We start from the raw sequence: 17,645 nt of genomic DNA, 5'->3' as shown, positions 1-17,645 counted from the left end.
TTAGAAAAAGAAACTCAGCATTGTGTACTGCAGTCCCTAAAAAGTCATGTTTGTAGCCTTTTGTCATATTTCATGTCCACTCTTCGATTCTTTGGGCCATGATATTGCTGCTGGGAGTTGCAACCTGAATCCCCAGACACACTTGTTAACTGGCTTAACTTTCAGTTCAGTTCAGTTCAGTCACTCAGTTGTGTCCAACTCTGCAATCCAATGAACCATAGCCCGCCAGGCCTCCTTGTTCATCACCAACTCCTGGAGTCCACCCATGTCCATTGTGTCGGTGATGCCATCCAACCATCTCATCCTCTGTCATCCCCTTCTCTTCCTGCCTTCAATTTTTACAAACATCAGTGTCTTTTCAAATGAGTCAGCTCTTTGCATGAGGTGGACAAGTGTTGTAGTTTCAGTTTCAGCATCAGTCCTTCCAATGAACACCCAGGACTGATCTCCTTTAGGATGGACTGGTTGGACCTCTTTGCAGTCCAAGGGACTCTCAAGAGTCTTCTCCAACACCACAGTTCAAAAGCATCATTCTTTGGTGCTTAGCTTTCTTTATAATCCAACTCTCACATCTTTATAGTCCAACTCTCACATCCATACATGACCACTGGAAAAACCATAGCCTTGACTAGACAGACCTTTGTTGACAAAATAATGTCTCTGCTTTTGAATATGCTATCTAGATTGGTCATAACTTTTCTTCCAAGGAGTAAGCATCTTTAAATTTCATGGCTGCAATCACCATCTGCAGCGATTTTGGAGCCCCCCAAAAGGATTACCTTTAAGTTCCACCAAAGGCAGAAAAAAAGAGAAAGGGGAGGGGAGGAAAAGGAGGAAAAGTTCAAAGGAAAAAGGAAGGAGAAAAGAAAGAAATGTCTTCCTGCTTTTCAGTTTCTTTTCCAGTTTCTCACCATACTCTACTCAGAAGCAAAAGGAGCAGTCTGGCTTGTCCCAGGGACCAGAGATCCACGGGGCCTGTGCCTAGAGCCTGAATCGTGTAGACACCTTGAGAGCTCTGTCTCTTCCTCATGAACTTCACGTCAGGTGAGCGGAGCACGTCCTCCAGCCTCTGAGATTCTGGCAAGGATAACTCTTCCCTGTTGTCAGCACACATAAAGAATGATAGTTTCTTCCTGAAGTTAATAATCATTAAATCAGAGACTGCCCTGTTGATCCAGTGGTTAAGAACACACCTCCCACAAGTTCGATCCCTGGGCGGGGAGCTAAGATCTCATATGCCACGGGGCAACTAAGCCCCCACACTGTAATGAGACAGCCTATGTGCTGCAACAAGAGAAGTCCACGGACTGCAACTAGAGAGGCCTGCATGAAGCAACGAAGACCCAACATAACCAAAATAAATAAATAAATAAAATACCATTAAATGAACACATTCTTCATCTCTCCAGGCTTCCAAAATCTAACATCCCATGTATTCAGCCTCACTAGGGATTTCTTTTCCTAAGTGGACCTGCCTCATATAACAAACCATGTACAACATATTCAACATGGAACAATTTTGAACCAATTTATAATCTTAAAAGTCAACATAGTACTTTAAGTTTTAATATTAAGCTCAATATACATACAGTTTATATACCAGTTTTTATTCATCTAACTATCTAATAAAAAATAAAGATAACTTATTATACGTAAGTGATAGTGAGAGAGAAAAGAATAAGTAGTTCCAGGCCTCAAAGATTTCACTGAAACACACATAAACTGCCAGTGAGTACCTTCATGTTGTCAAAATGTAATCTCAGTATAATGTTGAGAGGTTAATAGTAATAGCCGTGTTCAAACTTGAGGAAACTGAGAAATTAAGAAGTTTGTGTTACTTGTCAAATTAAAAAATGAGAGTCAAATTGTCTATCCTGGTTTTCATAAACTCCAGTGTAGTGCTTTCTAATGTTAGTATAGACACAAATAGAGAAGCTTCATTGAGCAAGTGAATTTAATGTAGAAATTTACATAAATCACAGTGGAAGCACAAATAAAGTATCAGTGGCACATATGAGCCAAGGTTGAAAGAATAAATGAAGTTTAAACACATAGAGGAAGGATGAACAAAGGTTATTTCATCAAGAAACAGAAAAGAAATGTACAGAGGTTAGAAGTCCGCTTATGAGTCACGGTAAGCATTTAATGCATATTTTTAAAGTAAGCCAGAAGAAAGTAATTAAAAGTGAGAAGAGAGGCAGAAGTCAGCAATGCTGCTATTCGTAACAATGGTTATTAAATAATTGCATACAGAGAGGTACCTGATGGTCTATAGTCCGCGGGGGTCCCAAAAGATCCAAACCTAACTTAGTGACTAAACAACAACCAACCAATACACACACATATATAATATATCAATATATCTGCATAATATGTAGGTATATACATTTATTAGCGTATAGACATAGCTGGGAGATATTATACGTTTGGTATATTCACTTTATTGTGATAAGGCAAATAAGGCTTCCCTGGTGGCTCAGACAGTAAAGAGTCTGTTGCAGTGCAGGAGACCCCGGTTCAATCCCTGAGTCAGGAAGATGCCCTGCAGAAGGAAACAGCTACCCACTCCAGTATTCTTGCCTGGAAAACCCCATAGATGGAGGAGCCTGGCAGGCTACAGTCCATGGGGCTGCAAAGAGTTGGACACGACTGAGCGATTTCACTTTCTTTTTCCAATAAGGCAAATATCATTAATAAAGCAGGTCAAACACATTTTCAGTGTGCATATGTCTAAGGAGGCACACTGAAATATTACGTCTAAGAAACGTACCTATGTTGGGACTTCCCTAGTGGTCCAGTGGTTAAGAATCCACTGTCCTTTTCAGGGTACCTGTGCTTGACCCCTTGTGGGGCAACTAAGATACCACATGCCACAGGGAACTAAACCCAAACACCACAACTAGAGAAGTCCACAGCCCACAGAGAAGACCCAGCACAGCCAGAATAAAATAAAATAATTCAAAAACTTTATGCAAATCAATAAAAACTAAGAAATATACATATCTTAGTTGAAAAATACTTTAAAATGCTAACCACCATCTAAACCTTCAGTGAGTTATAATCTTTTTCAATAGGAACATCAGAGATGGCAGATCACCATAACTTACACAATAATGAAAAAGTTTAAAATATTGCCAGAATTACCAAAATGTGACATGTGACAGAGACATGAAAAACAGTGGAAAAACAGTGCTAATAGACTTACTTGATGCAGGGTTGCCACAAATCTTCAGTCTGTAAAAATGCAGTATCTGCAAAGCACAATACTGCCAAGTGCAATAGACCATATACATCTATGCACATACACAGACACACCATACACATACATAGACAGATGGCCAATTATGTGTTAGGGATATTCCTAAGCTATTTTCACTTTACATGCAATTTAATTTCCCTAAAATTTCTGTAATATAATTATTATCAATATCTCTATTATTCAGATGTGATAATATATGAAACCCCAAAACCACTGGACACTGAGTGACAAAAAAAAATAATAAAAGAAGTAAGAACAAAACAATAAAGAGAATATATACATTTATATTTATATACACATATGAAATCTTATTCTCTGTAAAAACTGACAAAGTTGTGTTCCTTATTGTAAAATAACAGGTGTTCAATTGTGAAATGAATCATAGTCCCCATAATGGATGTTAAAATAAAATTTGATACTTAGTCCATTAAACTCATGAAAGTCTAAGAGAAAATTAAATTTGTGTGTTTTAACAGTCCAATACACTGTCCAATTTAAAACATTTTATATAGCATCAGAGCAAAAAAGTAGGCTGCATATTTTGAAATATTCTCAATCAATCCTAAACTTGTAAATTGAAAAGGCACAAAGATAAGAGAATTAAAAAGACTCACTCATAGCTATTCACATCTTGACTGTTCTTTTCACTCCAACACTGAAATGCATCATTACCCTTTCATTAGCCTCCAATTTCTAACCCTGAGTCCTGCTAGGAAAATATTCCCTAGGATAATATTTTGGAGTTCACCACTTTTCTGAGTGCTTTTTTCACATCCTTGTTCCTCAGACTATAGATCAGGGGGTTCACCATGGGGATCACTACAGTGTAGAACACTGTGGCCACTCTGTCAGTATCCATGCTGTTGCCAGATTGGGGCCGGCAATAAATGAAAAGGATTGTTCCCTGTAAGACAGCGATGGCAGCGAGGTGGGAGGCACAGGTGGAAAAGGCTTTGCACCTTCCCTCTGCTGAGTGCATCCTCAGGATGGTGATGAGAATAAACAGGTAGGACGTGAGGATGACCACAGTGGTGATAACCTCATTGAATGTGGCCACAATGTTTAGCACCAATTGATTCACAGTAACATCAGAGCAAGCAAGAGACAAGAGAGGGGGGAGATCGCAAAAGAAATGGTTGATCACATTTGATCTGTAGGATGGGATCTGAAGAGCTAAACACAAGTGAATCACAGAACATAGAGTACCATTGAGATAGCAACAAGACACCAACTCTACGCAGAGGTTTCGGGACATGGTGACCATGTAGAGCAGTGGGTCACAGATGGCCACAAAGCGGTCATAGGCCATCACTGCCAGCAGAATGACCTCAGTTACCCCAAATGTGCAAAACAGGTAGAATTGCACAGTGCATTCCAGGAAGGAAATGGCTCTGTCTTCATTTAAGATGTTAGCTAGCATCTTCGGCGTGATGGTAGTAGAGTAACAGAAATCCACAAAGGACAAGTGGCTGAGGAAAAAGTACATGGGAGTGTGGAGTCCAGAGCTGACCTGAATGAGAGCAATCATGCCCAGGTTTCCCCAAACTGTGACTCCATAGATGGAAAGAAACAGCAGGAAGAGGAAGACTCTGAGCTCAGGGGCATCTGAGAATCCAAGGAGGATGAAGTCTGTCACAGCAGTGCAGTTTTCCTTGTCCATCTCCTCACTTTACCGTGGTTGCATAAAAATATTAATAGTTATTCTCCCTGAGATCTTCCCCAATTTAGTTTTGACTGTCTCCTAAAAGGGGAGAAGGCAATGGCAACGCACTCCAGTACTCTTGCCTGGAAAATCCCATGGACAGAGGAGCCTGGTAGGCTGCAGTCCATGGAGTCTCTAAGAGTCGGACATGACTGAGCGGCTTCACTTTCATTTTTAACTTTCATGCATTGGAGAAGGAAATGGCAACCCACTCGAGTGTTCTTGCTGGAGAATCCCAGGGACCGGGGAGCCTGGTGGGCTGCTGTCTATGCGGTCGCACAGAGTCGGACACGACTGAAGCGACTTAGCATCAGCAGCAGCATTCTCCTAAAAGAGACATGACAATATATAGGATATATTTTATAGGAAAGAAATAAGGCATTGCTTTGGGGAAGTTTAGGAAAAGCTCAGAAATTGCATCACTCAAATACATCAAGTCGATAATTTACTTCACAGATCACAGGAAAGACTTGCATCCATATGAGCCTTAAACTAGTTATATACAATTCGGAGCTTAGAACTGAATCATCAGAAAGCTATCAAATATTGTTTAATTATCCATATTGTTTTTTATTAAATTAATATATACACAGCCCTATATATAAAGGTTTCCCTGGTGGTTTATTTGGTAAAGAACCCCCCTGCGATGCAGGAGATCTGGGTTCGATCCCTGGGTTGTGAAGATCCCCTGGAGAAGGGAATGGCTATCCACTCCAGTATTCTGGCCTGGAGAATTCCATGGACTGTATAGTCCAAGGGGTAGCAAAGAGTTGGACGCTACTGAGCGAATTTCAGTCACTATATATAAAATAAATAACAAGGACCTATTACACTGCAAAGGGGACAATATTCCATACCTTATAATAATTTAAGAAGACTCTGAAAAAGAAAATGATATATCTATATCTATACAGAATAGATATAGTTACATAGATATAGATATATCTGAATCATTTACTGTAGACCTGAAAGGAACACAGCATTGAAAATTAACTATAGGTCAATAAAATGGTTATTAAAAATATTTCAATACCTTTTTACTGACTTACTCTTTAATCATTTCTCAAAGTATTGGGATTCAGTGGATAATTTCTTAGAAAATCTTTTATAATGAAATATGTGACGTATGCTCATTTAAGATTGCTAATTCACAAGTGTTCATTTATTTAAATATGGTTTATTTGGGAAAGCAGATTCTATAATCTATATTAGTATATTTTCCTATAAAATTTGCATAGTGATTTTGTTAATTATGGTACACACTATCTGTCATTCTTCAGGGAACTGATATTGAAAATCTAACATTCTGTAACTGTGACTCTCAAGCCTTATGAAGACCTATTTAACAAATATATCCTCTGTTTTAGCTCTATTTGAAGAGCTAAACAGTGATGTGAACATGTAATTAACAGAAATGCTTGCTGCTGCATTGCACCATTATTTATGAAAGCAAAATTTAGAAATAAAGTGTCGAGCAGCAGGAAAAAATTTCAAAGATATACTGCATACGTGTTATGGAAAATCACTCACCTTTTTGAAGAAGTTTGCTTTTTTTAAAATATAAATTTATTTATTTTAATTGGAGGCTAATTACTTTACAATATTATAGTGGTTTTGCCATACATGAAGAAGTTTTAATGATCTAAAAATGATTATGGTAAGATGGCAAGTAAAAGCATAGTAAACCAGATTGCGCACACAGAATATTACACATGCATACATAAGCTGCATTGTATATCTGATCTTCACAACATCCATTAAATATAAGTATTTTATTCTGATAACTTTAAAAAGAAACTAGAAAAAAATCTTGCCTGAATTCTCACAAAACATAAAAGTTTTAAAGGTTGTGTTCATTTTTTTTTTAATAAAGGAGATATATATTTAAAGCTTTTGACATACTGAAAATGCCAATGAAGGGTATTTTCTCTACTCATCCTTAGTAACAATAAAATGATTTGGAGGCACCAGTTGGTTATTTTTAGGGGAAAAAAATCTGGACTAAACCCCAACACATTCTTCAAATAACTTCAAAAAGGTTAATGTATGTGTGTGTGTTCAGTTGTGTCCAGCTATTTACAGCTTTAGAGACTGCTAAGCCACTACATCCATGAGACTTCTCAGACAAGAATACTGGGGCGGGTTGCCATTTCCTCCTTCAGGGTATCTTCCCAACCCAGGCACTGAATGCCTCAGGTGTATCCTCCAAGCAGATTCTTTACCCCCAAGCCACTCAAAGAGGTAAGTGAATGAAGTGAAAGTAACTCAGTCACATCCGACTCTTTGTGACCCCTTGGGCTATACAGTCCATGGGGTTCTCCAGACCAGAACACTGGAGTGGGTAGCCTTTCCCTTCTCCAGGGGATCTTCCCAACCCAGGGATCGAAGCCAGGTTTCCCACATTTCAGGCTGATTCTTTACCAGCTGAGCCACAAGTGAAGCCCTCGAAGAGGTAAAGGACATGTGAATTAAAATATTGCGGTTTGAAAACATAATTATTCTGAGGATATGGTTTTCTCTCCTCAATGGCCAGTACAAGTGACTTTGTCTTTTTCTGATTTCAAAGTAGTACATAATTGTGGAAAACCTTTTCTGGCTTTTAAAGAAAAATCAGACTACTGATTACTTATAGAGAGAAGTGGTTCTTAACCAGGAGAGATTATAACCCCACAGGACATTTAGCAATATCTGAAGATACTGTTGATTGTCACAATCGGGAGGGTTGCTACTGACATCTAGCGGACCAACTAGCGAAAGTGAAAGGGCTAGTCACTCAGCTGCTTCTGACTGAGACCCCAATGGACTGTAAGCCTGACAGGCTCCTCTGTCCATGGAGTTCTCCAGACCAGAACACTGGAGTGGGTAGCCATTCCTGTCTCCAGGGGAGTTTCCTGACCCAGAGATTGAACCCGGGTCTCCTGCATCGCAGGCAGATTCTTTACCCTCTGAGCCACCAGGGAAGAAGCCCCCTGGACAGATGAGATGCTGCTAAGTAGCCTATAAGGTACAGAACAGCCTCTCCCTCCCCACCCCCATCCTCCACACACACCCACAAGACATGAAGAGACCAACATATAATTTGGGCCAAAATGTCAATAGTATCAAATGTGAGAAAATTGCTAATTAGACATCTACAAATCCCTTTGGCACAAGGACAAAGCAATCCCCCTCCTGTCTGATCCAGAGGCAGTTCACATGTCTGTGTTCCTCCTGGAACAGCTCCAAGGACCCCTCAGCACCTACTCCCAGCCTCAGGAGACTGTCAGGAGACTCTCCCTGCTGTCTTTCCCAGGTTCCGTGGATGGAGTTAAAGTGACGGGGGAGGAGGAGGGAGAGGAATCAAGCATTCCTCCCTGTTGGCTCACACTCTTTCCCTCTTACACTGACAGCTGTTTCAGGAGATTCGGCTCTGCAGATGGAGTTGTTCCCATTTCCTGTCGAGATTGTTTCTCAGCACAAATAGTGAAAATACTTTCAAAAAGGAGTGCTCAAAATTTGGGCATTTCTTAAAATACTCTATAAATACAGGCTAACTACAGACTTTTAAAAATGTCTAATGTCACTACCCTCTTTTACAGTTGTTCCCCGTCTCATACATGGCTAACAATGCTACCCGTATGAGAAGACAAACAAATAAACAAGCTTCCACACTTCAGGAAATACAGTTCAGTCCATTCCCCCCAAAACAGAGTGTAGTCCCCCCAGCCTGTGAGACAGGCCTTGCTTCCTGTTTGTGAAGACGCTATGAGGGAAAATGTTACATGCTTTACATTTTTATGTATGTGTATCCCTGGAGCTCATATTTCTTATCCAAATCAATCATTGATCTCTGTGGGACACCAACAAGACATCAAGCAAACAACTTCATCTTGAGAGCAAGCAACATCATCTTGGGACTCAAATAATTAAGGAGTTGTATGAGATGCAGTCAGATGGGAAAAGCTATTTGAAGCTGGTTCACGTACCAAGTCCCTTCAGTCATGTCTGACTCTTTGTGAGTCTATGGACCATAGCCCGTCAGGCTCCTATGTCCATGGAATTCTCCAGGCAATAATACAGGAGTGGGTTGCCATGCTTTCCTCCAGGGGATCTTCCTGACCCAGGGATTGAACCTGTGTCTCCTGAATTGCAGGTGGATTCTTTACGCACTGAGCCACCTGGAAAGCCCCAAGTTGGTACATGTTATTACAGTTCAACACAATTCCTTTCAGATGTCATGATGAACTGCAGAGCATTTTTTGCTGCGTTCAAACATTGCCCTCTGAACCAGGTATTATGTTGCCATTATGAAATATGTGGATAAGTCTTATAATTTGTGCCAGTCTTATACTTAGAGCTCCTTTCTGGAGGACATAGGGTTTGAAGTCACAATAGCATTCTGCCAAGTACCAGAAAATGGTGGAAATAATGATCCACCTTTGCTAAGAATAATAGCAATTGCTCACATTTGCTGATCACTTTGTATGTGCTGTGTACTCTTCTGAATGCAACCACCCACACCTTTCATCTTTATAAAAATAAGTGAGATGACTATCGCTATGAAAATAAGTGAGATGATTACGGCTATGCAGCATCTAAGATGACTTAGACACTGGCAGCTGTAACTTGCACAAAGTCATAAATGGAATCATTGATAGAATGAGCTCATATGCTGCTCTTTGGTTTTTGCCATCTGGCCCTTTGTTAGGAAGAGCCACTGACGGTGCTGGAAACCGTGCTCCTTGCTCAATGCAGAGACCATTTAATGGGTCTGCCTGAAGGATCTCTCCCAAGTCACTTCTTATCTGACTGCATAACCTCTCCTTAAACCAACAGTGCTCAAAGGAGAGTCTGTCGTGTGTGCCCGTGAATATACCAAACATTCAAGAATTCCATGTAATTTCATTTTTCAGAAGCAAGGATTCCTCTTATTCATTCACGTATTACCCGGTGAATTATCCCTATTAGAAAAGCGAAAACAAACTCCCAAAACTTAAAACATAAGAGTGCTGTGAAGTACTGCTTTCCAGAAAGACTGAAATTGTCTTTTTGTGTGTGTGTGTGTATAATAAAGTTTTATTAAAGTATAAAGGAGATAGAGAAAGCTTCTGACATAAGCATCAGTTAATCAAGATTTTTCCAACCCTTGACATGACTTCTTGTTTCTCTCTGGTTTATATATCTTTTTTTTTTTCCCTTAAAAAATAAGGACTTTACACAGGCATTTTAGACTATACAGTGATGCTTTGAAATTAGATATTAGTGGAATGATGGTTATAATACATCTATTTAGTATCTATTTTTGTTGTTGTTCTTTGTATACCCTGAAAGTGTTGCCAGTTTTAAAATGCATCTCCCTGAGGGAGTGAGTTCCGTTACAGGAAGAATAAAAAGACGTCTATAAAGAACAGCATGGGCAGTGACATTTTATGTCATCTGGGCAAAGCACTCAGAGGAACTCTCTGCTTGTCTATTTATCTAAGACTTAAAGGCAGGGCAGGTATTTTTTTTAAAGTAATTTAAATATAAACTTGTAATTGAATTCTATTAAATGATCATTTTAATAAAATGTATAATAAAATTATGAAGTTGTAAGTTTTTGATGAACTATATTTATACAAATAAGATACTAGAATTTTATTAAAGTATTGTATCAAAAGATTCAATGATATCAACAAGTTAAATTGCCTAAACTTTTTAATTGCACATTTTAATCAAGTTGCATTTAAGAAAAGCTTATATGGTTAGTTGCTATATGATAAGACTTGAGAAGGTCTTTGTGGTAACATCAGAAATTAAGAAGGTCAGTGGTTTTAAAGACAGCATAACAAGCTACTCCAAAACACTAGCTTTAAAAAAAAAAGAACACACAGCTGCTTATTGCATGGATCACTATTATATGAGTCAGTAAGGTCAGTACCCTCATCTGATCTTGACATGGCTGATCTTGGCTGGTGTAATTACGTGTATTTTATCAGCTTTGCAGTCTAGGTGATCTAAGAAGGCCTCACACTCCAGTCAGGAGGTTGTTAAATGCTATTTCATGGAGTAGAGGTGTAAGGCATATTGCTCATTATCCAACAGGCTAGTCTGTGCTTATTCACATGGCAGTTTTTCTAAGAGACTATGCAAAATCTAAGAGATTTTGAGAAAGCCACAAGGCCATCAGATGCTTGAAGATGGCACAATGTCTCTTCAGCTACCTTTTATATCAGTCAAAGCTAGTCACAAAGTAGTCTACATTCAGAACATGGAGAGATTGATTCCACCGTTAATCAGAAGAGTAGAAAGGGTCGTGGATACCTGGATAATTGAAGAACTGGGATCATGTTGAAAAATACCATATTGGATAGCAAATCACCTTAAAAGATATAACTTCTGAAATTTTGGTCTTCAGCAAAATTATAAGGCAATCTAATTTTAATGCATTACTTTAAAAAAATTTGAGGAAAGATCATTGTGAGAAGTTGGCTGAAATATTTGTGTCATTCCTATTCCAGCACAAATTCTGACAGATTCTATTCCCATCTACATTTAATGCTCTCAAATATTATGAGTGTTTAGATCTTTTGAAAAGTAGACATTGCAGAATTTATCTAGACATATTGACTAGAGAGAATAGTGCACAAATTAATCAAGCAAAAGTGAGCTGTTAATGTTAGGTGAAGTAAAAGTCACTCAGTCATGTCCAAATCTTTGCGACCCCATGGAATTCTCCAGACCAGAACATTGAAAGACCTGGTATTTCTGTTTTTCAATATTTATTCATTTCACTACTCCAGACCTTAGTGGCAGCACATAGAATCTTTCAGTTGCAGCACGAGGAATCTAGGTCCCTGACTAGAGATCAAAGCCAGGATCCCTGAATTGGGAGTGCAGACTCTTAGCTCCTGGACCACCAGGAAAGTCCCAAGATCTGGTATTTCTAATTTGCCAGATTGAATAGGTCTGGATGCTAATAACTACCTTCTTCTCGTATGTTGAATATGGTCATATAGGCAACTGATTTTCAACTCTTAGGGCAACTCCAAGTACTGTTTTTTTAAAGCTAGGAGTTTAGTTGAGAGGGTTTCCCTTGTGGCTCAACTGGTAAAGAATCCACATGCAATGTGGAATACCTGGGTTCGATCCCTGGGTTGGGAAGATTCCCTGGAGAAGGGAAAGGCTACCCACTCCAGTATTCTAGCCTGGAGAATTCTACGGACTAGTCCATGGGGTCACAAAGAATTGGACATGACTGAGCAACTTTCACTTTCACTTTCTTTAGTTGAGAAGGATACAGACATTTTATTCAGAAAAAAAAAGAACTGATAATGTTTTTGATGTCTTCATAGGCAGAATAATAGCTTGAAATGCATGTTAGGCAGGTACTCACCATGCTTCCATTTTGTATGTAAAATTTTCTGAGATTTCGTCTACCATTTTTAAGTTTCTGGTGGACTCTATCACTGGAGAAGGAAATGGCAACCCACTCCAGTATTCTTGCCTGGGAAACCCCATGGATAGAGGATCCTGGTGGACTAGAGTCCATGGGGTTGCAAAAGAATTGGGCACAACTGAGTGACTCAACAACAGTCATAGCTGGTTATGTTGCCACACTGGAGCTCTTTTGAAAACATATTCAGAATATAGACCATGTCTTATCAACTTTCATTCATGCCAAGTGACCTGTATATACAATATACAAAAATATCCAAATATGCAAACACAGTATTTATTCAATTAAAAAAAATATTGTTATATCATTGACTCAGTATTGCACTCTGACCTCCTTGTTTCTCACACTTTAGTCTCCTGGATAAAACTCCAATGTTGAAATATGTCTCCTAAAACTCTTTCTCTTCTGTTATCCAAACCAGGGTACATAATACCTATTTTATAAAAGTATCTCTCTTAAGGACTTGAAATTTCTCCTCTGAAACCTCTATTTTACTGTTTTCCATCTTATATAATTTCCACTTTATAAAGTGCTCTACTATCATCACTGAATTTTCATTCCTTGAAGGATGAACACAATGTCTTAACTGCTATTTGTACTTTTTGTAAGAGGAATGCATGTTATTATTGAGAGCCTAGTCTACCATAGGTATTAAAAAAGGAGGATGAAATTAACAATTACATTGAAGGTCAGGAAGGGCAGCGGTAAGGAGATACCCCTCTTCTAAGGTAAGGAGCAGTGGCTGCACTTTGCTGGAGCAGCTGTGAAGAGATACCCCACGCCCAAGGTAAGAGAAACCCAAGTAAGATGGTAGGTGTTGCAAGAGGGCATCAGAGGGCAGACACACTGAAACCATACTCACAGAAAACTAGTCAATCTAACCACACTAGAACTACAGCCTTGTCTAACTCAATGAAACTAAGCCATGCCTGCAGGGCAACCCAGGACGGGCAGGTCATGGTGGAGAGGTCTGACACAATGTGGTCCACTGAAGAAGGGAATGGCAAATCACTTCAGTATTCTTGCCTTGAGAACCCCATGAACAGTACGAAAAGGCAAAATGATAGGATACTGAAAGAGGAACGCCCCAGGTCAGTAGGTGCCCAATATGCTACTGGAGATCAGTGGAGAAATAATTCCAGAAAGAATTGAAGGGATGGAGCCAAAGCAAAAACAATACCCAGCTGTGGATGTGACTGGTGATAGAAGCAAGGTCTGATGCTGTAAAGAAAAATATTGCATAGGAACCTGGAATGTCAGGTCCATGAATCAAGGCAAATTGGAAGTGGTCAACAGGAGATGGCAAGAGTGAACATCGACATTCTAGGAATCAGCAAACTAAAACGGACTGGAATGGGTGAATTTAACTCAGATGACCATTATATCTACTGCTGTGGGCAGGAATCCCTCAGAAGAAATGGAGTAGACATCATGGTCAACAAAAGAGTCCAAAATGCAGTACCTGGATGCAATCTCAAAAATGACAGAATGATCTCTGTTCGTTTCCAAGGCAAACCATTCAATATCACGGTAATCCAAGTCTATGCCCCAACCAGTAACGCTGAAGAAGCTGAAGTTGAATGGTTCTATGAAGACCTACAAGACCTTTTAGAACTAACACCCAAAAAAGATGTCCTTTTCATTATAGGGGACTGGAATGCAAAAGTAGGAAATCAAGAAACACCTGGAGTAACAGGCAAATTTGGCCTTGGAATGCAGAATGAAGCAGGGCAAAGACTAATAGAGTTTTGCCAAGAAAATGGACTGGTCATAGCTAACACCCTCTTCCAACAACACAAGAGAAGACTCTACACATGCACATTACCAGATGGTCCACACTGAACTCAGATTGATTATATTCTTTGCAGCCAAAGATGGGGAAGCTCTATACAGTCAACAAAAACAAGACCAGGAGCTGACTGTGGCTCAGATCATGAACTCCTTATTGCCAAATTTAGACTTAAATTGAAGAAAGTAGGGAAAACTGCTAGACCATTAAGGTATGACCTAAATCAAATCCCTTATGATTATACAGTGGAAGTGAGAAATAGATTTAAGGGCCTGATAGATACAGTGCCTGATGAACTATGAAATGAGGTTTGTGACATTGTACAGGAGACAGGGATCAAGATTATCCCCATGGAAAAGAAATGCAAAAAAGCAAAATGGCTGTCTGAGGAGGCCTTACTAATAGCTGTGAAAAAGAAGAGAGGCGAAAAGCAAAGGAGAAAAAGAAAGATATAAGCATCTGAATGCAGAGATCCAGAGAATAGCAAGAAGAGATAAGAAAGCCTTCTTCAGCAATCAATGCAAAGAAATAGAGGACAAGAACAGAATGGGAAAGACTAGAGATCTCTTCAAGAAAATTAGAGATACCAAGGGAACATTTCATGCAAAGATGGGCTCGAAAAAGGATAGAAATGGTCTGGACCTAACAGAAGCAGAAGATATTAAGAAAAGGTGGCAAGAATACACAGAAGAACTGTACAAAAAAGATCTTCATGACCCGGATAATCACGATGGTGTGATCACTCACCTAGAGCCAGACATCCTGGAATGTGAAGTCAAGTGGGCCTTAGGAATGCATCACTATGAACAAAGGTAGTGGAGGTGATGGAATTCCAGTTGAGCTATTTCAAATCCTGAAAGATGATGCTGTGAAAGTGCTGCACTCAACATGCCAGCAAATTTGGAAAACTCCGCAGTGGCAACAGGACTGGAAAAGGTCAGTTTTCATTCCAATCCCAAAGAAAGGCAATGCCAAAGAATGCTCAAACTACCACACAATTGTACTCGTCTCACATGCTAGTAAAGTAATGCTCAAAATTCTCCAATCCAGTCTTCAGCAATATGTGAACTGTGAACTCCCTGATGTTCAAGCTGGTTTGAGAAAAGGCAGAGGAACCAGAGATGAAAGTGCCAACATCTGCTGGATCATGGAAAAAGCAAGAGAGTTCCAGAAAAACATCTATTTCTGCTTTGTTGAGTATACCAAAGCCTTTGACTGTGTGGATCACAATAAACTGTGGAAAATTCTGAAAGAGATGGGAATACCAGACCACCTGACCTGACTCTTGAGAAATCTGTATGCACGTCAGGAAGCAAGAGTTCGAACTGGACATGGAACAACAGACTGGTTCCAAATAGGAAAAGGAGTATGTCAGGCTGTACATTGTCACTTTGCTTATTTAACTTATATGCAGAGTACATCATGAGCAAGGCTGGACTGGAAGAAACACAAGCTGGAATCAAGATTGCCAGGAGAAATATGAATAACCTCAGATATGCAGATGACAACACCCTTATGGCAGAAAGTGAAGAGGACCTAAAAAGCCTCTTGATGAACGTGAAAGAGGAGAGTGAAAATGTTGGCTTAAAGCTCAACATTCAGAAAGCGAAGATCATGGCATCCAGTCCCATCACTTCATGGGAAAGAGATGGGGAAACAGTGGAAACAGTGTCAGACTTTGTTTTTTTTGGGCTCCAAAATCACTGCAGATGGTGACTGCAGCCATGAAATTAAAAGATGCTCACTCCTTGGAAGAAAAGTTATGACCAACCTAGATAGCACATTCAAAAGCAGAGACATTACTTTGCCAACTAAGGTCCGTCTAGTCAAGGCTATGGTTTTTCCTGTGGTCATGTATGGATGTGAGAGTTGGACTGTGAAGAAGGCTGAGTACCAAAGAATTGCTGCTTTTGAACTGTGGTGTTGGAGAAGACTCTTGAGATTCCCTTGGACTGCAAGGAGATCCAACCAATCCATTCTGAAGGAGATCAGCCCTGGGATTTCTTTGGAAGGAATGATGCTAAAGCTGAAACTCCAGTACTTTGGCCACCTCATGCGAAGAGTTGACTCATTGGAAAAGACTCTGATGCTGGGAGGGATTGGGGGCAGGAGGAGAAGGGGACAACAGAGGATGAGATGGCTGGATGGCATCACTGATCGATGGACATGAATCTGAGTGAACTCCTAGAGTTGGTGATGGACAGGGACGCCGGGCATGCTGCGATTCATGGGGTCGCAAAGAGTCAGACACGACTGAGCGACTGAACTGAACTGAACTGAACTGAAGATTACGCCAGCATGCCACATGATATTTATGTCCTTTAACCTTTGTAATCCGATTTTTTTGTCTAAAATTTTTTAAGTAGAAAAGATTTGAAAGATTGCTAAATTTTTTTCCCAGTAAATAAGAGAGAAAGTCGTTTAGTACAGTTAAGCAAAACACCATGTAGTTTCTGTTTTATGTATTAACACTACATTAATAATACATTTTTTTTTATCAACCAACATTTGCAGACACAGTTTATTTACATATCAAGGGCAAAATCTTCCAGAATAATGTTTAGTACGAAAATATTTTAGAGTCCATGATTTTGGAGACTGTGTCCTTGACATCCTTATTTCTCAGACTGTAGATCAGGGGATTCAAAATGGGTATTACCGCCATGTATAACCCAGACACCACTTTGACTTTGTGCCTGGAGGGTGTGGAGTTGGGCACAGAGTAGAGGAAGAGGATGGTGCCGGGAAAGATGCTGATGGCGGTCAGGCGGGAGGTACAGGTGGAGAAGGCTTTGTGGTGACCACAGGCTGAACGCATCTTGAGGATGGCGACAACAATAAACGCATAAGACGGGAATGATGAAGAGTGTGCTGACCTCATTAAGGGTGGAGAAAATAAAAAGCAGCAACTGGTTGAGATAAGTATCAGAGCAAGAGAGGGAAAGCAGGGAGGAGAACTCACAGAAGAAGTGATCAATTGTGTTGAAACCTTGAAATGATAATTTGATAACAGTACTGGTGAGTATTAAGGAGCAAGCTACTCCCCAAGCATAAGATCCAACCACTAACGTGGCAGAGTCTCAGGGACATGGCCACCCTGTAGAGCAGAGGGTTGCAGATGGCCACGAAGTGGTCTTAAGCCATCACAGCTAATAAAAAGGACTCAGTCACCACAAAGGTACAAAAGAAAAAGAATTATATTACACAGCTTACAACCATGAGGTTGTACAATGGTCTTGGGAGCAACGATGGATGAATAACAGAAATCCACAAAGGAGAGGTGGCTGAGGAAAAAGTACATAGGGATGTGCAGTTTGGGGTTAATTTTGATGGTTACAATCATCCCAAGATTCCCTGCCACAGTGACACTGTAGATGGTGAAGAATGTCGAGAAGAGGGGCACTTGCAACTCTGGGTAATCGGAGAAGCCCAGGAGAGTGAACGTGGCCCCGCTTTCATTTCTCTCTGACAGAAACAT

General features: G+C 39.9%; 1 protein-coding gene and 1 pseudogene across 2 annotated transcripts; both read right to left on the bottom strand.

Moving 5' to 3' along the window:
• LOC138097577 (olfactory receptor 5L2-like) lies at positions 1-4,919 on the bottom strand. 2 transcript variants are annotated; one of them, XM_068993834.1, is made up of 2 exons: positions 3,986-4,919; positions 1-20 (listed from the first exon to the last, which is right to left on the bottom strand). In XM_068993834.1, the coding sequence occupies exons 1-2, from the start codon at positions 4,917-4,919 to the stop codon at positions 1-3; spliced, it is 954 nt and encodes a 317-aa protein (XP_068849935.1). The 2 variants fall into 2 exon arrangements, with proteins under 2 accessions (XP_068849935.1, XP_068849936.1); XM_068993835.1 differs by lacking the exon at positions 1-20 and having other exon boundaries at positions 3,984-4,919.
• An 11,808-nt stretch (positions 4,920-16,727) lies between these two features.
• On the bottom strand, positions 16,728-17,645 carry LOC138097619 (olfactory receptor 5D18-like; annotated as a pseudogene).

This window comes from Capricornis sumatraensis, chromosome 21, assembly GCF_032405125.1.
Source record: "Capricornis sumatraensis isolate serow.1 chromosome 21, serow.2, whole genome shotgun sequence".
NCBI classification, from domain to species: Eukaryota; Metazoa; Chordata; class Mammalia; order Artiodactyla; family Bovidae; genus Capricornis; species Capricornis sumatraensis.
Note: the sequence above shows the minus strand (reverse complement) of the source record. Positions and strands in the feature narration are given on the sequence as shown.